We start from the raw sequence: 23,212 nt of genomic DNA on the forward strand, positions 1-23,212 counted from the left end.
GTACACTAATTTCAAAATCTCTTTAGTTACCAGCTAAAGGGTACAGGTCACATCTACTGGTGGAAGAAAATAATTGCTTAAAGATTCACTAAAATTTACAGCACAGAGATGGAGTCTGAATCTGCTCTTCCAACTGTCTGAAACCTTCTTGCCCTCTATTATAAACATCTAAGCTGTTCATCTGCCCAGAAGCCAATCTGGCTGCTGCCCTCTGGCATCCACACTGGTCACAATTGCACAAACTAATTACCACTCTTCTGGCCAAATCTTGCTCTGTGTACATACATGAACACATGCTCGCACACTTATTTTACCCTCACCCACAGCTTCTAAAGCGACAGTGTAAGCACAATTTGCAATGAGTTCCAGTAACTTGTTCTCAAAAGTACAGCAATTCTTTCCATAGTTTCAAAACAATCTTTTACAACTTAATTCACAATATAAAACAAAGTAAATTTTTTAAAAAAAGGTCATTACCAAACACTAATTATTTGTATCTTCAAGTGTAATTAGATTAGACTCCCTACAGTATGAAAACAGACTCTTTGGCCTAACACTGAATCTCCGAAGATTAACCCACCCAGACCCATTCCCCTACCCCTGACTTGGCGGTTTAGCATGGCCAATTCACCTGACCTGCACATCTTTGGATTGCAGGAGGAAACCAGAGCACCCAGAGGAAACTCATACAGACACGGGGAGAATGTGCAAACTCCACACAGACAGTCACCCGAGATGGGAATCGATTCGGGGTCCTTGGTGCTGTGAGACAGCAGTGCTAACCACTAAGCCACTGTGCCGTCCCACAAATTGGGAAAATGTTAATTATTTTTCTTTCTCAGTTTTTATTCCCTCCATCCATAGCATTAATTTTATATTTTTTTGTGCCTATTTGCTTGTGTGTAGGGTTTGAGATTTAGCTGATAGTTGTAAATGAGTAGTTTAACCTGTGGCTAAACTTATTCATCATAAACAATGGTCCCTTTTAAGTATCTTTTAAATTCTGTGAGACAGGTAAATTGGGTATTTTTGTGTACTTTGATTAAATCATTAACTTGTGGCACCACTGAAAAGTGGTGGGCTCAGCACACTTTCCCAAGCTTTCTGTTTGTTGTGTAACCTTGGAATGGGAAGGAATGTTGTGTTGTTTGGATTTGACTTTATTTGTGGTATCTGAACATTCTTAGAAGGTTGTACCTCCCCTGGAATATTAAACAAGGGTGATCTAATTTGTAGCCAACACCCTTGCAATCTGGCATGTGATGCCCAGGCTATCAGTCACCTTGTATTTGTACAACCTGCTGATTTTGTTCTGTTTGGAGTTTTGGACCTGGGGCTTGGAAAGGGCTTTCTATTTCAGGCCACTCGATTCATTGGTCATACAACCTAATTAGAAATCCAAGATTGCTTCAGATCAGAAGCCTCATACAGGTGCAAATTACTGAGATCCTGAATTCATACTTTTATATGATAGCTCCAAGAAGGATTCATTTCCCCAATCTCAGTGGTCTATAAGGGTAATAGTCTTGCAATAGTAATAGAAAGTAAATATTCACAGACGAGGTTGGGATAGGGCTGGAATATTCCTTTTTAAAAAACATTTAAGTGCACGGACTGATAGCATTTGGCAGCCACAAAGCTGGTTCTGTGCTAACCATTCTGTCTATTCATAGTTAGGATGTTTTCACTTCCAATCACCAAGCTTTGTGAAGTTCTTTTTCTATATGGGAATGTATTTGAATTGAATTCTGGACAAGTCTCACTGCTGTTTTAATAATTAAATACAACGACAAGAGTTATCTGGTATCCATGTCATCCCAGGAGGAGAAAACATGGATTAATGTTTTGGAAACTGCCTATTGATCCAAAGCAATTTGTTTCCATGTTCTGATGAAGGGTTATAACTGAAAGAATGTATAGAATATAGAACATTATAGTATGGGCCCTTTGGCCCTCAATATTGCGCCGATCTGTGAAATTAATCTGAAGCCTATAAACCCTACACTCTTCCATTTTCATCCATATGTTTATCCAATGACCATTTTAAAGGTTATTCCCTTCTCAGAATTTTCAGTATTGTTATTTTGTTTTAGTTTTATTTTATCAACTTTAATTTTTTATGCTGTTAAGAATGCACAATATGAACCCAATTATTGCCAACATTGTTGAGTGGGAAGGGAACTGTTGCTATTTTCCAAAATATATTACTGACACTGATTTTGAAATGATGTCCAGTGTAATGTGATGGAAGAAAAGAAGGGAAATTTTTCATGCTATGTACACTTGGCAATCTGTACTTTTTTAATGGATTTAAACCCTTGGGTTTGCTAACATTTCCTGTTGGCTTGCCACTTTAAAATTCCAATGTCTGTATTTTCTGTGGGTTTTTTTTGCTGTGAATATACGTGGTAAATTAGATCTTCCCTCTTTCCGGAGAGGCTGGTTGGAAGTTTGTGCATACCTTCTATCTGAACCCACCTGAGTTATTTCTCAGATGCGAGGATTGTGTTATTTGGATAGTCAGTGAAATTTGGTTTTGTCATTTACATGTTAATATAAAACGGGTGGGTGAGAAAATGTAGAATTGCAGAATGTTGTTTTTGTTTCCCCTCTGATCATCCCATCACGCTCTTATTGTTCTAAGAGAAATGACAGTGGATTTGTTAAAGTTAAAAATCACACAACACCAGGTTATAGTCCGACAGATTTATTTGGAAGCACTAACTTTCGGAGCGCTGCTTCCTTGTCAGGTAGCTGGCGAAGGAGCAGCGCTGTGAAAGCTTGTACTTCCAAATAAACTTATTGGATTATAACCAGGTGTTGTGTGATTTTTAACTTTGTCCACCCTAGAGCAACACTGGCATCTCCATGCACTGGGTTTGTTGACATGCCTCCAGTGACAACAGGGTGAACTAGAGCCATTAGTAAGATGAGTTGTGGAATATTCTGTCATCAATACAGCAGTAACAATAAAGCAATTCATCTCATAGGTACAGGAGTCGGCTATTCAGCCCTTGGAGTCTGCTCTGCTGTTTTAATCCGATCGTGGTTGACTGAATGCTTCGATGCCTTTTACCCACACTATCCCCATAACTCTTAATGCCATCAATAATCAAAAGTTTATCAACCATTGCTTGAAATAAACTCAAAGACCGAGTTTCCACACATTTCTGCCTCTGTAAGCGGGGTTCACAATACTCTGGTTTTGATGGTTTGTTCGCTAAGTCCTGGCTAAATGTGCATCTGCTGTCCTGTCCTTCTAGTGTCCATAACGCCTGCGATCTAAACAAAAAGGGTGGCAGATGTAAGAGAATATCAAAACCTACGAGTTAACTTGCAAGCTACACAATCCCAAGTTGGAACTCTATATTCATGCCTTCAGTGTTACTGAGTCAAAATCCTGGAACCTGTTTGTTTTTCAGCACTGTAGGTGTACCTGTACCCCGTGGACCTCAACTCTTCAAGATGGCAGATCACCTTCACCTTCCTGAAGCCAATAAACACTGGCCTTGTCAGCAATGCCCAAATCTTATTAACCCTTTTCTTAAAAAAAAATTTAATCTATCCATGTTTGGCTATACTTAACAATAGTCCCCAAGTTGTGTAAGATTCTAGCTAAACCTAACTACATCACACCACAAGAGCCCTTCCTACCCCTTTAATCTCCTCAAGCCTTGCAAACATCCACCTATCTAATTGTTGTCTCTTGAGCGTCCCTGGTTTTTATTGCTGCCACATTGATGTTGATACGTTCAACTGCCTGACTATATTGCTCTCTTTTTTTTAAGGTGCTCCTTAAAACTGCCTCCTTGACCAAGGTTTTGCCCATCTCCCATAATCTCCTTATGTCGTTCAGTGTCATATTTTGTTCCTATGCTCCTGTGAAGTGCCTTGGCATTGTCTAAATACAGTTTGTATTCTGTGTAAGCGTCTGGGAGGATCAGCTCATTTTTGGCTATCGAGGTCTTTAGTCTGCCCACCCACTTTGTTTCTGCTTGTTGATGAAAAGTGGGTAATTAAAGTTAGAAAATGTTTGGAACGTTCTCTGCTGATACTTGATCAGCTATTAACTTAAAACCTGAGATTGTCGGATTTTTTTTTATTAATCAAGGACATTAAGGGATAGGTGACAAAGCCAGGTGTACCTAAGTTAGGTTAACGAAGCAATGGTGGAAGAGGTTCAAGGGAGCGAGATGCCCGAATCCTGTTTCAATGTGATGTACAAGAAAATACCTGGTTTCCATGTGGAGTCACTCTGGCAAGAGCCAGCGCCTTCAGGAGAAGTTTTCATGAGATCAGTCAGACCAGCTGGGCAGTCATTACACTAGACATTATACAGTATATGTAGTGAACATACCACCTTTTTAAAGTGCTCACAAGCTGGTGGTTGTAATTGTTCATTTATCTACTCCCATACAACTGGAGTATGTGTGATATTTTCAATTATCCCACTTTATAGTATGTTTTAACTGAAATCTCTCCATCATGTATTTTGTCCAGAACTGTAATTTATCTTTTCCTAAAGATTCAAACCTACTTCAAGCTGTCTAAGAGCTGATGTAAAAGAGACCTAAAACAGTTTTGAATTGTTATTATGCATTAGCATTTCTCCCACACAATCATTCCACTCCCAATTAATTGCTACTTTCACATGCTCCCTTTGGCATTACTGAGACAATTTTGTTGTTTTAAGCAATTTGAATGCAATAATTGTACATACTGGATTTATCTCAAATAACCTTTTTGTAAGAAATTAAACTAATCAGTTTGAATGGAAATTTTTGGTTGCTCATAAGAGTATTAGTTCTGATCTATTGAAATGTCTAATCAACGCTGATTTCAAAAGGGATGCTGTCATCAATGATGATGACTTGCCTTTCCAATTTCTAAAAATAGAAATGCTTACTTCTGAAGCAGAAGATTGTGGGTTCAAGACCACTTCAAGACCTGAGTACAAAACTAAGGTTTATTAAGTACTGCCGTCTGAGGCACTGTCTTTCAGATGAAATGCTAAAACAAGGTCCAGTTTGTTCCCTCAAGTGCCTGCACTATTTCAAAGCAAGTAAGGGGAGTAAACACATAGTCCTGAGGATATTTATTCCTCAATGATATCACGAGAGATCACAAGCTTGCAGCTGTGTGTGGGAACTTTTAAAAATATATTGACTCATTAATTAATTTATTCATTACTTCATTTTTCATGGTATGTGGGTGTCGCTGGATGGCCAGTATTTATCGCTCACCTCAAATGCCCTGGTGAACAGTCACCTTGAACTGTTGCAGTTCAAGTTGTTCAGATGCAATCAGGGTGCTGTTAAAAAGGGAGTTGCAAGATTTTAATACTGAAAAGGTGAAGGAACTCTGATATATCCAAGTCAGGATGGTGTTGACTTGAAGAATTGCCTTTAGGTAGTAGAAGTCACAAGTTTTTGTAGGTGCTGTGGAAGGAACCTTGATCTGTTGTTGCAGTGCATCTTGTAGATGCCATGCACTTGTTACTGGTGGAGGGTGTGAATGTTTAAATTATTGGATGTAAGGATAATCAAGTGGACTGCTTTGTCTTGGATAGTGGTGAGCTTCTGGACTCCACCCATCCAGGCAAGTGGAAAGTATTCCATCACACTCCTGACTTGTGCCATGTAAATATTGGGTATGCTTTGAGGAGTCACTTCACAGAACACTTGACCTCTAACCTCCTGCTTTAGCTAAACATCTAAATACTTCAATTTGTGAACTTGTCTGTGGTCACCCTGGGAAATGTTCTGATGGCAATGCCATTGAATGTCAGGAGGGGAGGTTATATACATCATCTTTTGCTGGAGATATGATTACTGTCACTTATCAGTCTAAGGTTAAACCTTGGACGTTTCTTCTCTTTCTAACCAAATAAAACTGGTTTGTCCAGGCTCTGGGAGCTGAGTACATTGACTTAAAGCTTTCAGAATGGGATTTTCCTGGTAGCTAAAGGTGGGAGTGGTGGGATTGGCAGACCGAAAGAAGAAAAGAGGTTGCTTATTGAGAGGAACTATCTCTTCATCCTTCTAACTATGTAAGAAGATAATTTTGACCACCTTGGCAACTCATTATCACATGACCAATAAGTCTTTTTCATCAGCGGCCTTAGTGAATCCATTATTTAAATTTGGGGATATTATTGGCTGTTTAGTGACTGGACATCATTGGTGAGTGGGCTAAATACAACCCTTATCTTACTAGCACATTATCTTTTCTCAATCTCCCACCACGTCTATACGTCTAATTTAGTTGTGCTTGCTAACTTGGGATAGGGTGAGTGGATCAAAAAAAGAGTCCAGTTTTTTTGGAGACTATGATGGTTCTTGGTCAAGCTACCCCATGATTTTAAAACTCTTACTCTTGATTTCAAATCCCTCCCATTGCCTGTACCATCCCTACCTCCTTAATTATATTTTCTAATCAACCTCTTCAGAGATGTTGTACACCTTTTTGAAGCAGATGAGACTTGAACTTGAGTCTCCTAGTTTAGAGGTTGGGACATTACCACTGTAACACAAAAGCCCTTCCTATCTCTTTTTTTTATTCTCCTCCAGCCTTACAAACATCCTCCTGTCTAACTGTTGTCTCTGGAGCATCATTGATGTTTTTATTTGCCTAGAATCTGTCCCAGAACTCTCTGCTTCTCTTCCTTTTTAAGATGGGTCTTCACGTCACCTCTTTTGATTGATTTGTCTTAACATTATTGTATGTTGTTCTCGATCTCCGTTAAATTGAAATGCTTCTGTGAAACAACTTGGGGATGTTGAAAGTGGTATATAAATGTAGAAGTGTTGACAGAATTTGAACACCATCTTTTCATCACAAGATATGAGAAACAATCCACTAGGGCCATTGCAAAACATCATGAATAAAATGAACATTTTCACTTGCCATTTTAATTCCCAGAAATCAGAAATGCCCTCTTATTGGTTCTATGTGACCCTTGACTCTGATGAACACTGCTCTGAATGTGGTGACCAATAAGTATTGACATTTTAAATTTCTTTAGAACTTGCCCTTTGTGTTTTTGTTTTGTGGGGACATTATGCAATATTGTCTTTCAGTTCATGGTTTACTTTCCCTGAGTGTCTTTGTCCCCATTTGCTCTCTATTATATTGACTCATTACTAGCGGAGTCCAAGATCTTTGGCTCTTGGCAGCAAAAAACATTTGTTCCCTGTTGTTTCTTTTGAGATTTGACTTGAAAGCTGTAATTGAGAATTTTATTCAATGCAAGATCATGGGTTAATATTATATAGGATTTAAAACATAGATTCATATCATTCAGACTTATGAGACCATGATGATGATTATGCTCTGCAGGTGTCTCTTCCCATCCCACTTTATCTCATCGTATTGATATTGTATTCTCTACTCCTTCATCAAAATATTACTGAACATCCTCTTAAATGCATCTTTGCTGAATCTCCATGGAAGGTGAATGTTGCTTCAGTCACCGAAAGTAAGCTGAGGTGGAGTTTGCTGGTGCATTATATTGTTTTTGGCTGGTGTGATATTGCCTTTTATTAACAGCACTCTGTTTGTAGGGCTTATATGAAAGGTTCTGTTTGTTTCTTTGGATGTTTATTGCTGTAGTCAGCTGGGAAACTCTCTCTCCACTTTGATGCCAACAGTATTCACTTTATTTAACATATGAGCTTGGCTGGTGTCTCGAAGGAAAAGAAAAAAGTAAAATTACCATGCTAATAAATTGGCTTGGATTTCGTACAAATGTTAACACCATGTTAAAATCAAAATTTGTATTTAACCTATTATTTTCTGCTAGCCCTATCTTCTTGATCAATCTCTCTCTCTCTCTCGTTGAACAGCTTGAATCAATCTCCCTCTTAATGTTTTCTGCTCTCTGTAAGATTGCAACTCATCCCTGCTTTTGCACATAACTGAAGTCCTGAATTTCTGATATGAATATGACCAGTGTAATTGCAATGGAAACTTCCAGAATCCTGCAGGTCTCTCTCTCTCTCTGTCTCTTGTTGTGGTGTATGGGAGAGAGACTCAGACTCAGACTCAGGCTGTGTGTGGCCAGGTCCCGTAAGTAATATGATGATGACCTGTTTTAGTGCTGTCACTCAAGAGAGGAATATTGAATGGGAAGCTGACCTTTTTGAAATACGGCACTGTTGTTGCCCATTTATTTTAATGTTTATCAATGGAAGACGGGAACTTAGTTTAAAATGGCATCTGCTCGGCAGCATCTCTGACAGTAAAGCACTCCCTTAATACTGTATTGAGAGTGTCCCAAAAATGGGTTTGGAATCCATAACCTTCTGACTAAGTGTGCTATCAACTAAAGCACAGTTGACACCTGGTTTTATTTTGGCCAAAGTGAGTACTGTAGATGCTGGAGATTAGAGTAGAGAGTGTGGTGCTGGAAAAGAACAGCAGATCAGCCAGCATCCGAGGAGCAGGAGAATCGAACTTGATAAAGGGCTTTTGCCTGAAACGTTGATTTTCCTACTCCTCGGATGCTGCCTGACCTGCTGTGCTTTTCCAGCACCGCACTCTCGACCTCGTTTTAAAAATGCAAATGCAAGACAGAATTAAAAGAATACTGACCTGCACTTATTTACTGCTTTCACAACCTCAGGATATCCCAGAGTGATTTGCAGCCAGTGAAGTAATGTAGTCACTGTTGTAGTACAGAAAATATGGCAACCAAATGCTCGTAGCAAGCTCGTGCAAACAGGACCGTGATAATAACCATTAGTCTCTTTTTTTTGATCTACTGTGTAAAAGATAACTATTTAGCTAAACATTTACTAGTGAATTATAGAGAGCTCAATGTTGAATTGCCTCTTGTACATTGTGTTCCATATGCTTATGAAACCCAATGATGGCACTGTGTTTATGCAAATTTATTTTTAAAGATTTTTTTCTTTCCTGTTCTATTTGTTGCTGTCTATGGGTTCTGGCTAGGTTCACGTCACTACAACCCAAAGATCGATTAGCAATAACCAAATTCATACAAATTGGAATTACTGACATTGATATTTAAAAAAAAACTATTTGCCATAACCAAATATTGACCTTAACACTCGAGATACTTACTTCTGGTAATTTATATTGTTGAGAGTTTGTTACCTGACCCGTTGAGTTGTAGATGGTTATGATGGAAGCCATTTGGCTTTTGTTCTGTACCAGTTCATGACCAGAACCGTTCAACCAGTCACACCATCTTGCTTTACCTCACTGAATTTTTGCATGTTAGAACTGCATATTGTGGTTTCTTGTCAGTATTTCTGCCCTTGGTTCTTTAATGGCTTGGTTCAGCGCTTACTAAACCTCTTCCCCACTGTGACCCTGTTTTGAGGTTTAAAAGGGTTCATAATCCTTCAGTGAGAACTGAGAGAGTGAGGGCCTGTTATAGAGCAGGAGTACGGCTGTTCTAACTCTGCAGCTCCATGCTGGCCGATTACTGCCTTAATCTCTCAATCCCCATGAGTCACGCTTGCAACCCCATTTTGGGAAGCCCTGGTCTGGTTTGTATCTTATTCTGTCACCTTTATATTGTCTTTGTTTTCAGTCATGTCAGTGGGGTCCTTATCTCGACCATGGGTTATTAAGTACATTCACAGCTGGTATAGACAGGTATTTTATCTGTGGGGGAATCATAGAGTTATGGGATAAGGCAGGGAAGTGGAATTGAAGGTTATTAGAGCAGCCATGGTCTCACTGAACAGTTGAGCAGATTTGATGGGCTGAATGGCCAACATTTTTGGTCTTATGCTTCATGGTCCATATATATGTACCTCTCTTTCTGTGCTCAGTGATGTTTGAGGTAGTGTTTGGGAATGGGAGACTTTCCATTTTCAGACACGCATTTTAAAGTTAAGTACTCCTTAGGTAGAGACCAATGCGATTTGTAGCAGTGTTCTGCGGTCTGTTCTGATGAAATTGTCAACTTGGGTCATTGTAGTGCAACCTATTCTTCTCCCTAGCGTCTAAGTCTATTCTGATTTAAGGCGGCCTAAATTTGAAGCTGTTTCTGTTGGAAAGAACAGTGTTTAGGTTGTATCTGCACGGGTTTTAAGCTGGCTACATACCATGCCATTTTAATTTTTCAGTAAATGTAATTCAAAGGTAAATGGGATGGGGCAGATAACAACCAAGCTGCTGTAATCCTACAGGAAATAGACTATGAACCCCAAGCAAAGAACCGAGCTTAATCTGTTAGATAGGGGATTTAGTTAATGCCTTGCTAGTTGGATCCTGTCCAGGGGAAAAACTGGTTTCATATAGAACTGTCTGATAATACAACCACAGCTTCAAACTTACACCAAGAACAGACTTCATTTGTGTCCTTTCCCACTCCTCAGCATTCCTTCCCTGTCCCATTCATTTGTTACTAGGCTCCTCCCTCTGCACCTCCACCGACAGGCAAACATTCTTTGCATTTTTCTGCTACTGACCTAGTTTCTTCCTGTTGTTTTTTTTTCTCTTTGCTTCTGACCTTCAATTTGTTACAGTTATTAGACAGAATTCCACACTTCTGGGTTTGTTGTTTCTGGTTTTGTGGATCAAGGAGCTGTTTATTTTACGTCCATTCTGATCATAGGACTTGGTAGACTTGTCATCTGTTGATTTGGTGTCCCTCAATCAGGAGGTATAGTCCACTGTGGATCCATGAATACCTTGCTGTGGTGTTCCTAAATATCTAATTCTTGATTACACAGACTTTGGGCACCTGAGGGCAGAATGTCCCATGAGGTGATGGGACTTGGAGTGCAGGATTTGTTTCCTTTTTACTTATTTACTCTGCATTCTACCCCATCATCAAAGTGTTTGAACCTGAGGTGCGATGCATTTTGGTGGGCAAGTTGGTTCGTTCTTAATTAATTGGTAGCGAACTCCTCCCAGTTGTTACTGTCAATGCTGTCATACGTGAAGGACAGCGTCATACTTGCCCTCCCAAAAACATTGACCATTTGAGAAAACAGGACCAGGCAGGGAAGAGGTGTCTGATGGGTTGGCTGATATGTTTCCAGCCCATTGTAAGCACGGTCCCTTATTTGTGAAAATATGTCCTATGAATGTGCATACTTTGGAACAAGATCCCATATTAATTTTAAGGATCTGATACATGAATGTTTGCTTGTCCTCATGAAAGGGCTATTTAATGTTATATTGTGTTGTACAAATAGACTAACAAATGCACTCAAGAATGTTACCCATTTGTAATCTGGGGACTGCCTGTCATTGATCATTTTTTGACCAATGTTTGCCTCACTTTTTGGAGCTGCCTTCAGGAGTGTTTGACAGACCTTAGGTTGAACCTGGAAGATGCTGGAGGAATTTCTCTGTTGCTCTTGTGTGTCACTGGTACACACTCAAAGTCTTACTACAGATGTGTGGTGATTTACAGCTACTCTGTGTAGTCTTGTACTGACTTGCATAGGCTTTGTTGTCAAGCACTCATTTGGTTTAGTTTGTAGAAAGCTGAACAGGTGCTGCCAGTCCTGCACTGGATCTTCACATAAAAGGCCAGTCTTCTGAGGGAGATGGCTGCCAGGCTATGAGATGGGCTTAATAGGTTCTAGAATCTCCCCTTCTCCTTACATGGGAGGTGGAATATTGAACTAACAAGCTTTGGGTGGGTATGAGCTTTTTGTTTCAGTAAGATTCGAGAACTGGTTGACTGACTCACTCATCCACCTACTGTAGAGCATGCATTTTGATATGGAGGTGGTTGTTACACACTGCACTAGAGAGCTATAACTTTTTCATGCAGAGGGTGGTGTGTTCGTGGAGTGAGCTGCCAGAGGAAGTATTGGAGGCTGGTACAATTACAAAAACATCTGGAAGGGTATATGAATAAGAAGGATTTAGACTGATTTGGGCCATGTGCTGGCAAGTGGGACTACATTAATTTAGGATATCTGATCGGCAAGGACCAAAGGGTCTGTTTCTGTGCTGTACATCTCTGGCACTATGATTCAACCGATGTAAAGAAAGGAGTGTTACGGTACATAAGGAGTTAAAGAGCTTTACCCAGAAATTAAAAAGCACACAACTTCGGGACAGATTAAATGCAAACACCTCAGCCTGAGATGCTTCAGGCGGTATCTCAATGAGGAGAAAAAACAGGATTGACTTAATTGACAAAATAAAGCAATAAGATTGCAGTGACCATTACAATGTTATTGCTTTTTCTTATCAAGTTGGCTTATGACTGAATTTGGTATTGGGCTACAAAGACACAATCTTGACCATGGTGATCTGGCCTCATTGGGAAACCCTGCTCGATGGATTCAAAGTAGGATGGCATTTCGGAACTGGTGAGGAAGCAGTAGCCATTGTAGTGCTGTGCCACACTTGTAACAGCTGTAAACCCCCCACCCCCACAACCTCCCCACTCCAATAGGCACCTGCTCTCTCTAATCTCACTTGAGAGGTTATGACAATTTTCAAATCTCTTAAATGGCTTCACAGTGGAAAAAGGTTTGAGAAGCACTGACTGGTGTAAGATACAACTTACATGTAAATTGTATGAATGAATATAAAACAATCTCTCAAACTTCTTTCAATCCGTAAGGGAAAATTCAGATATGTGCACTTGTGCTTACATTACAATATGAAATTCTGATTTGACATCCCACGATGACCCTTCCCTGCCTACTTTGTTTTACGAACTATGTGAATAAGGTAACAGTTAAGCTACACTTCCCTTGACAATGTTCCTGTGAATTGTTTTAGGGGATTTTACTATTTTGAAGGTTACTATACAAATGCAAGTTCAATTTACGTACTATTGACTGTATTAGCATGGGATCGGGTCCATGTGAGACATATAAGATTATTAAAGGATTAGATACTCTGGAAGCAGGAAACATGTTTCTGCTGATGGGTGAGTGCCGAACCAGAGGACACAGCTTAAAAATACGGGGTAGACCATTTAGGACAGAGATGAGGAGAAACTTCTTCACCCAGAGAATGGTGACTGTGTGGAATGCTCTGCCCCAGACAGCAGTGAAGGCCCAGTCTCTGGATTCATTTAAGAAAGAGTTGGATAGAGCTCTCCAGGATAGTAGAATCAAGGGTTATGGAGATAAGGCAAGAACAGGATACTGATTAAGGATGATCAGCCATGATCATCATGAATGGTGGTGCAGGCTCGAAGGGCAGAATGGCCAACTCCTGCACCTATTGTCTATTATCACTGGTACAGATCTATTAGCTGAAAACATTTGTTTCTTTCTATTCTTTACTTACAATGTAAAACTGAGATTCCAGTTTAGTCATTGCATCTAGATAGGGAGCAGTGATAAATGTAGTTGGTTTCTGGGCAAACAGGCCTTTCGGTCTTAAACGATCATCCCGTGCTGCAGTGATGGTTATCTCATTGGGTTTTCTACACCACCTCCTGCTGCGTGCAAAGACCCACGCCTGGAAGTGGTAGTTACAATGCTAATTTAATATAAACTACTAGCCATGATGCACGAGCACACTGTTAGTGGTTTAACTTTACTTGAGATGTGAAGGGAAATCGAGAGTACTTGAGAGAGATCTGAAATGAAAGGTTGGGCTTGTATCTGTGGAGTTGGCTCATCAGAATCCTAGCAGCACAGGCAGTCTTTTCAACCATTGATTCTTCAGAAAACTGTTTTCTAATTAGTGCTATTTTCTCGCTGTTTCCCTATAGCCTGTAATTTCTTTCTTTCCCTGAATATAATTAAACATCATGTCTAACAACTGGCCTGCAAGGGTTCTTGTGGCTCAGCGTTAGTGTCCCTACCTCCTGAGCCAGAAAACCCAGATTCAAGCCCGACCTGCTCCATGGGTGTGTAATTAGATCTCTGAGCAGGTCCATTTGCAAATTGTAAAAGAACAATTAGCTGTAATTCCACAATTGGATAGGATCTGCAAAACAATCCAAAGTGTGTTTAGAACGGTACTAAGGTTAATTGGGCTTGGGTACTCGTGTGGTGGTAGTGTCCCTACCCTTGTTCAGAAAAATCCAGGTTCAAGTCCCACCTGCTCTAGAGGTGTGTAATAACATTTCTGATCAGGTTGATTTCGAAATTAGGTGAATTAAAAAAGTAATTGGGGGGATTTGGATATGGCTCATTTATGCTTGTTAGCTGTACACATTCGTGTTTGGAACCTTTGCCCTATAAGAAAAAGAAACACTTCTGGGCATGTCACATTTTTCAGAAATAAACAAAAGCTGAGGGACAGTAGTTCCCTGGTGCATTCTCCAAAGCAATGACTCTCTCAAGTCGACTTGCCAAACATACAGTATCCTTTTCTCACTGAGTGTACACTGTTGCTTTCTTTGAAACTTTGTATTCTTGCACCTGTCTTGATGAGAGAAATTTCAACACATTCTCTTTTCAACTTTATTCTGTAAGACTAGACAACAAGCAATCGCATCTAATTTCAGTCTCAAAATTATTGCATCTGCTTCCATCACGTTTTTTGAATAGTGCATTTCTAAATCTTCAAAATGCCTTTTTCTTTAAAACAAAAGTCTCTTATCATGACACAGTTTTATTCTGTATCCTCTGGTTATCAACTGCCTGCCATTGGAATCAATTTTCCAAAGTTTGTATGCATAAAAGTCTTTACAATATCAAACTTTACCATTAAATACCCACTAAAATGTCAGCTTGAAGGAGAGCACCCCAAACTTGTCAAATAAACGATCAATCTTAATTGAACTGAGCAAAACTACAGGGAAAGGAGAAACAGAAAGCATAAGTCAAAACTCTTAGTTTCTCTGTTCCCAGCTTTCTGTCTGAAAGACGTGCATTGTATTATCACATTTGCATTTCTCTCTGAAATTGTTTGGGACATCTCTGGAAAGTAATCAGTGATTTTGTGCAAACTTGATTCTTTTCAGACTGCGTGAGATAGCCTGAGCTAGGGATGTGTGCTAGAGTGAGGAAGTGATCAGTAATGGAGTTAGTGTTGAGCAAGGACATGGCAGAGGAGTGCTGAAAACTGTCAACCTTTTAGGATTCTTCAGGATTGAGTCGTCCATTCATTCATTCATTCATTCATGAATGCCCGATTAGGGAAGTACATCTACCATCATCCAGAAGCAGAAGTCACAGTCTCAGGACACAGGGTGGGTCATCTAGGACTGAGATGAGGACAAATTTCTTCACCCAGAGATTGGTGAGCCTGTGGAATTCTCTGTTGCAGTATGTGATTGAGGCCAAAGCACTGAATGCTTTCAAGAAGAGTCAGATATAATTCATCAGGCTAAAGGGTCAAAGGGTACAGGGAGCATTGGGAAGAGGGTACTGAGTTTGGATGATCGACCTGTTAAAGTACAGATTTGAGATGGCCCAGAAAATGCCTAGTGGGCTCGACCTGTAAGCCTCTCGGTTCGTCCCAGAGATTGTACTCTTTGGTAGTCTGGAATAAAAAACCTCTTACAGACAGTTTAGTTTAATTTTAGTCATCCCCTTTATTTACCAATAGCATAACTGTTAGAACATAACACTGGTGCCTATAAGCTAAACTAACTGGGTTTTAATAACCCAGGAGAGTAGGATATCAGCTCTTCCAGAGCCCTAGCAGGCTACTCTGCTGTACTGTTACAAACTGACTTCCTTTATACACCAGGTTTACAAAAGCACTGCATGTTCTTAACTAGACAGATAACAGTGAAGGACAGTAATTCGGGAGAGACGTTAGTTGATACCGAGTTTTATTTCGAGGTCAGAATCAAACACTGTTATTAATTTCACAAGGGATCAGCCATGGATTTATCACTCTGTGTCCTGTTTACACAGATTCACTGATGTTAAGACAAATGTTAAATTGCCTTACTCTCCCTGTCTGTCTATTTTCTAGTAATTCAGCATTACATTTTAGTCTAAATGTTTAAGGGCAAGTTTTAAGTCTATAGCCTTTCTCATTCCCTCCTTTTGTCATTTCATGCTGAACCTTGATCCTGTTGAATGGTGGGGTAGGCTCAAAGGGCTGAACGGCCTACTCTTTTCATTTTCTAGGTTTCAATGTTTTTGTCATCTTTTATGGGTGAGGTCTATGTGTGACGCCAGAGCAACACCAATGTGATTGGTCCTTAACTGTTCAGACTAATAAATGCTGGTCAAGCCAGTGATGCTCATATTCCAAGACAAAAAATGACTCTCGCTATTTGCCTTAAAACAATAAACAAGAAGACCCAAAAGGCAAATTTCTTGGCCTTCAAAGACTGTGTGTTTCTCAAAAAAGAACTTGAACTCCTTTTTTTTTCAATTATTCAATATAAATGTACTGACAATTGGTTTGGGGAGTAAATGTTTATTGGCTGTCATGAATCCATTTCCGATTGCCTGGGGAATTTGGAACCCTGTCAGGGTTGATGTATCGGATGAGTGAGGCTAGAGTAGGAATAGACAGTTTGGAAACCTGGTCATGTGATAATTCCATGAGTCAGCTCAACCAGAGATTCTGTCTTGGATGGTTCTCTCCCTGTAGCTAATGTTGTCATTCACTGTTTGGGGTGCAGAAATGAGAAATTTCCAATTATACGTGGGAGGGACCATTTTTGGTGACAATGATCATTAAAAATGCTTTTTGAAGATTTTGAACCAACTGAGACTTGGTGTTTAGAATAAATCTTATAGCTACAGATATGGCATAATTGTTACAAATGAGCCTTTCAATCCAACTAGCCCAGATTGGAACGTATGATCCCTTTTTAATATTCCTTCGTCCTGACTTTGCTCTGCCTATCCTTTTGAGATTGTCCAAGGCAGTGATTGAATCATTCACAAATATCCTTTGGCGAAGGAAAGCTCCAATCCACAGATGGGTGAGGTGGAAGGACTGCACTAAATATCATCAAGGTCACATTTGATTGAGTGTTGCATCTAGGGGCCCTATCAAAACTAGAGTCAAAGGGAATGAGGATACTGGCTGAGGTTGTACCTGGCACAAAGGAAGTTGGTTGCTGAAGGTCAATACACTCAGCTCCAGGAGATCTCTGCAGGAGTTCCTTAAGATTGTGTTCAAGGTCCAGCTCTCTTTGGGTGTTATCATTAATGAAGTTCCTCCTGCCATAAAGTCAGAAGTGGAGATATTTGCTGACGACTGCACAGTGGTCAGCACCATTTGTAACTTGTTGGACACTGAAACAGTCCAAGTCCAAGTGAAGCAAGATCTAAATGATGTCCCGGTTTGGGCTGACAAGTGGAAAGTACCATCCAAGTAACAGGACATGATCATCTTCAACAAAAGAGAAACTAACTATATTACCTTTTTGATATTCAATGGCAATACCATCACTGAATTACCCACTGTTAATATCCTGGGGGTTACTCTTCACCAAAACCTCAACTGAACTAGCCATATAAGTAGCAGCTACAAGAACAGTTCAGAGGCTAAGAATCCTGCAGTGAGTAACGCACCTCCTGACACTCCAACCTGTTCACTATCTATAAAGGCACAAGTCAGGAATGTGATGGAATACTCCTCATTTGTGCACAGCTCCAACAATACTCAAGAAGCTTAGCACCATCCAAGACAAAGCAGTCCACTTGATAGACTGTAAATGTGGTGTCATTCAGTTCTTCTACCACCAACATTCAGCAGCAGCAATATGTACTATTTCCAAGATGCACTGCAGAAATTCAGTAAAGCTCCTTAGACAGCACCTTCCAAACCTGTGACCACTTCCATCTGGAAGGCCAAGGGCAGCAGATATATGGGAACATCACTTACCTACCAAGCCAATCACATCCTGACTTGGAAATATATTGTTATTCCTTTATGTTACTGGCTCAAAATCCTGGAATTCCTTCCCTAATGGCATAGTGGGTCTACCTACACGAACAGACTGCAGAAGATCAAGAAGGCAGCTCACCATTAATTCCACAAGGGCAACTAGAGAATAACTACTGGCATAGATAGTGAATGTCACATCCTTTGGATGAATAAAGACAAATTTAAATGTTGAATGTCAACATGGTTTCTGCCTTATCCCTCAAATCCTCACAAATGGGCTTTTCTTCCTGCCACTGTCCTGTTGTGAAATCTCTTCTTACTCTTTTCTATGCAACTGCTCTATTCCCGACCCCTATACCACTGGAAACTCTAATTGTCTCTCTCCTCTGTCATGTTATTCCATTTTTTTAAACATGGGTCTATCATTATCTCTCATCAATCTGTGTTGATCACCCAGGGCAGGACAGTTCCACCATGTGTGATTCTCCTGATTTGTGTAATCAATGTCCAGTTATTTTATACTTTATCGATCTGGGAGAGATGGATCTGAGCGGCAGAGATTACTTCTGTTTTTCTGTGAACTTATTGCTCTGATTTTCTGTTCTTGTTCCAGTTCTGGCATAAAGCATGTTTCCAGTGTGAAGTCTGCAAAATGACTTTAAACATGAAGAACTACAAAGGTTATGATAAGAAACCTTACTGCAATGCGTGAGTATTTTATATTTCTGCATTCCTCTCGCAAATGCTGGATCCACCAGTGATTAACTTTGCATTGAATGGTGTTCTGGTGCAGTTCTTGCTGAAGTTAAGGCTAACTTTTTTTCTAAGGAATTTATGTGGATGCTTTGGGAGTGGACAGATCTGTAGAAGCTGTGATACCTGGGTGTTCTCAGTTTGGCTTGGTGGCATGCACTCACTTTTTTGCATCCAAAGGGTATGGATCAGTGATAGTGCCCACTCTGATCAATAGGATGTCTGCTGTGGCTTGGGGGGTTGGTATTCCCATGTCAAGTCAGGGTTCAAGCTCAATGAAGAGACCACAAAACCCAGACTAATGGTAACCTAGTGCAGTACAGAGGTAACAGCACTGTACTATTACAGGAGGCTAACAGCACTGTACTATTACAGGAGGCCATTTGATTTGTCTGTGTAGTCCAAGAGATTTGTAAATTAATCAAAACTTTCAGCACTTTTTTTTTGCATATATAATCACTTAAGGTACACTGAGGGAATACAACAAAGATTGCAGGCTGATCCTTGGGATGGCTGTACAGTTCAATGAAGAGATTGAGGAAACTGAGCTGAGTCTAGGAGAATGAGAGATGAACTCGTTGAAACGTACAGATTCCTACATGACACAACAAGGGTAAATGCAAGAAGGATATTTCCCCTGACTGGGTGATTCTAGAATTGGGTGGGGCCATAGTCAGACTCCCAAGAGAAAGGGCAGTTTGGACTGAAATGAGGAGGAGTTTCCTCACTAGAGCAAAAGACTTCAAAAATTCACCACCCTGAGAAGGTTCTTGAGGTCAGCCATTGTGAACAGTGAATTCCAGCCCACTCAGTGGTGGGGGTGGGGGGAAAATCCTCATCTCCTTTGTAACTAAATTATTTTAAATCTATTCCCAGTCTGTTAAGGTCTTCTCTGCTAATGGAAATAAGTCCTTGCTATCTGCACTCTATCATTTTATAATCTTTAAACAGTCCCATGATGTTTTTAATTAAATTACTAATATAGAATCTTCCTGAGGATCTAAGTCCTTGGGGTTTCTGATGACCAGAAACTCACCTGAACTAGTCAAATAAATACTGTGTGGCTGCAAGAGCAGGTGAGGGATTAGGAAGCTTACAGCAATTAGCTCACTTTATGATTTCCCTAAACCATGTCCGTCATCTCCAAGGCACACATTAGGATTGTGCAGGAGTACTTGTCTGGATAAGTGGAGGGGGTGTAGCTCCAACACTATTTGTTTGTCACTGCCCAGGACAAAGCAGTCTACTCATACGGCATCACATGCACAACCATTCACCCATTCCGCCAATGACACAACAGCAGCAGTTTGTACCATCTATGAAATGGTCAAAATCCTGGAACTCCCTTTCTAACAACATGGTGATTGTATATACTCCAAATGAACTGCAGCAGTTCATGAACACAGCTCATCACCATGTTCTCAAGGGCAGTTAAGGATGGGCAATAAATGCTGGCCCATATCTCCTGAATAAAAATACTTTACCTTGTTTAAGGCAATGTATTAAAATTTTAAGTGTTAATAAAGAAATCCTTTCCAATGAATGGTGACCACAGGTGATGGACTTATTGTGATTGCCTTTATAGCCAGAAGTGGGATTAAGAATTGTGTGTTCTGAAATGCATTGTGCAATAAAGGGCCATGGAAGCAGATCTAATATCAACTTTTAAAAGCAAATTGGTTTATACACTTGAAGGAAGAAGTTGCGAGGCTGGGGGAAGAGCAGTGTCATATAATTAAAAGGAAGGTTCTTCTCAAAACTTGCCAGTGACAGGATAGGTTAAATAGCTTCCCCTGCTCTGTACAATTCTATGGAAATACATTATCTAAACAGTAACTTTGGTAGTAACAAGCTTTCAACATCTAGGGTCATTGGCCCTTTTGTCGTTACCATAGAGTCCTCCAGATTTAAGGATTAATCTCCAGGACACCACAGAGCAGCAAAGGGACAGAAATCTGCTTTCATTGTTGAGAAATTTTGGAGAAGGATTTAAAAGGACTGTTGAACTAAACAAGGCATTTGGAAGTGAGGTCAGGTGACAAAAAGTCCAGGAAGGTGCTCAAAGTCTACTAAAGTTCATCAAAGGTCAAGTCTTTCCAGCCACAAAGCTACTGCTTTTCAAATTTCTGGAGCCAGAGATGAGCAACAAAGTCATGGTCTTTGATATGGTTGGCTGATTAATCCTGTTCCCTAGCTGTTTATCCTCCATGGCCTTTTAGAAATTGTATTTGAATTATTTATTCAATTCTCCTCAAATCATTGAATTTGCTTTGTCCATCTGGTCAGGTAGTGGATTCCAGGTCATTCACAGTGTAAACAGAAAAAAAAAAATGCAGAATGCAAAGTGAACAGAAGGGACCAGATCCATTGGAAACAGAATGCGTCTTTTGTCAACGGTGAAACACTAAACCGGAAGAGGAAAGAAAATTACTGCGAGAAAGGAGGAAAATAAATTCCTTCACAGAGACACACACAAGAACTGCTGAGTGGGAAGTGAAGTAAAAGAGTTTGAAACCAAGCAATCTAAACACAAGGTTTTCTTTCAGAAAGGAGGATAAACAACTTCATCCTCTCGAAGAATCCAATACTGGAGAAGAGCCACCTCACGTGTTTGCCTTTTTGTATACACTGACCCAGCAAACAAATAGCAGGCGCTTTCTTTCAGGGGCTCGGTTGGCATTTAGCACAGCGTTCAATTAAAGGGTACTCTCCTTATCCAGCTCTACCTCCCACAAAATGAGCATGTAGTTAGCAGAAAGTGATGGTGGATTTCTCTCTTTAGAGAGCTGCTTTTACATCAACTTAATTAGGGGTGAGATTTTGTAAACATTCCTCTCCGGAAGGTTTATTGTGAGAAAAGGACGAGCTCAGGAAGGATGTGAAAGCATGGGAGAGAGTGCCGAAAAGATTGGTGGTGGCAGGAATGGAGAATTTTACTTCAAATTGGATAAGCTGAATTGCTTCCCTTAGAATGCAGGAGGCTGAGGAGAGCTTTATTGTTATTAATTTGTGGAATATGTTAGGGTTAGGGTTGCTGATGCGCCAGCAATTATTTCCCAGTTTCAATTGCCCTTGAAGATGATGGTAAGTTCCCTTTTTCAACTGTTGCAATCCATTTGCTTTTAAGGAGAGAATTCCAGGATTTTGATGCAATGACACAGAAGGGATGGTGATATATTTCCAAGTCTAGGTTTGTTCAATACATTGCATCAGTTGTATGACACTATGATCTTTTACTACACATTTTGTGTCCTGTGATCCTGCCCCACTAGCTATCTGATGAAGGAGCAGTGCTCCGAAAGCTTGTACTTTCAAATAAACGTTTTGGACTATGACCTGGTATTGTGTGATTTTTAACTTTGTCCATCCCTGTCCAACACTGGCACCTCCCCATCATGGTTTTGAGGGGAATTTGCAGGTGATAGTGTTCCCATGTATCTGCTACTCCTTGCCCTTTCTATATGTAACTGGTTGTAGATTTGAAAAGTACTGTCTTAAGGGCCCATGGTGAATATCTGCACCACATTTTTGATACATGCTGCTGCTACAAGGCAATGATGGAGGGAGTGGATATTTGTGGATGTGGCGCCAGTCAAGCGGGCTGCTTTGTCATGGACAGTGTCAAACGTCTGGAGTCTTGTTGGAGCTGCACTTATCCAGGCCAGTGGGAAGTATTGCATCACACTCCTGACATGTGCGTTTTAAATGGGGGACAGGCTTTGGGGAGTCAGGAGGTAAGTTACTCGCTGTAGGATTCCTAGCCTCTGCCCTGTTCACTGTTTATGTGGTGAGTCACTCCAATCCAGTCTATAACCTTTCCAAGATGTTGATTGTGGGGGAATTCAGTAATGGTGGTGCCACTAAATGTCATGGAGTGATGATCAGATTCTCTTTCATTGGAGATGGTCATTGTCTGGCAATTGTATAGTGCAAATATTACTTGTCACCCCAATCATGGATATTGTCCACGTCTTTGGACATGAACTGCTTCAGTATCTGAGGAGTTATGAGTGATGCTGAACGTTGTGCAGTGATCAGCAAACAGCTCCACTTTTAACCTTTTTATGGCTGAGGGCAGATCAATGATGAAGTAGCTGAAGATAATTGGGTCTAGGACATTGCCCTGATGAGCTCCTGCAATGATGTCCTGGAGCTGAGAAGACTGACCTCCAACAACCACCACGATCTTATGTGCCAGGTGTGACTCCCTGGCACCCCCTCCTGATTCTATGAATGTCTCTACCTCCAGTGTTCAAGTGCTTCTTGATGCCACTTGCAGTCAAATATAGGGTATGTCTTTGATGTCAAGGGCAGTCACTCTCATGCCTGCTGCTTCTGCTGTTAAGCTCTTTTGTGCATCTTTAACTGAAAGCTGTAATGTGGTCAGGAGCTTCATGACCCTCGCAGAACGTAAACTGAAGGATCACTATCCAATCTTTCTCGAATTCTTGTGAAATTTCTATCCTTCGGCTGTGTTAAACTAAAGTCTGCCCTGCAGAATGTTAGAGCTACATAACAAGTGGATCAAGGTTGGTATACTAAAAGGATACAGCTGGTGGGCAGCCTTCAAATCACCATCCTGTGATTTATGAGCCTCCGTCTCGCAGCCCCAACTGAGATGTGTCTGATAAGTTTCACTATTTATTTTGATGCCCCCTGTGACTGGCATGCAGTCTTGAATCAATGCGGAACGGTGGGCGCCACGGTAGCACAGTGGTTAGCACTGTTGCCTCACAGCGCCAGA

The 23,212-nt window shown here is 40.5% G+C and overlaps 1 protein-coding gene across 1 annotated transcript in view; it reads left to right on the forward strand.

Moving 5' to 3' along the window:
- lasp1 (LIM and SH3 protein 1) overlaps nt 1–23,212 on the forward strand; it is a 154,126-nt gene that overhangs the window by 22,527 nt on the left and 108,387 nt on the right. Inside the window, exon 2 of the mRNA XM_043674841.2 lies at nt 18,329–18,423. Coding sequence (XP_043530776.1) covers nt 18,329–18,423 — 95 coding nt within the window. The remainder of the gene's footprint in view (nt 1–18,328; nt 18,424–23,212) is intronic.

This window comes from Chiloscyllium plagiosum, unplaced genomic scaffold (assembly GCF_037043375.1).
Source record: "Chiloscyllium plagiosum isolate Xiang-an unplaced genomic scaffold, Cpla_swu_hap1 HiC_scaffold_32, whole genome shotgun sequence".
NCBI lineage: Eukaryota > Metazoa > Chordata > Chondrichthyes > Orectolobiformes > Hemiscylliidae > Chiloscyllium > Chiloscyllium plagiosum.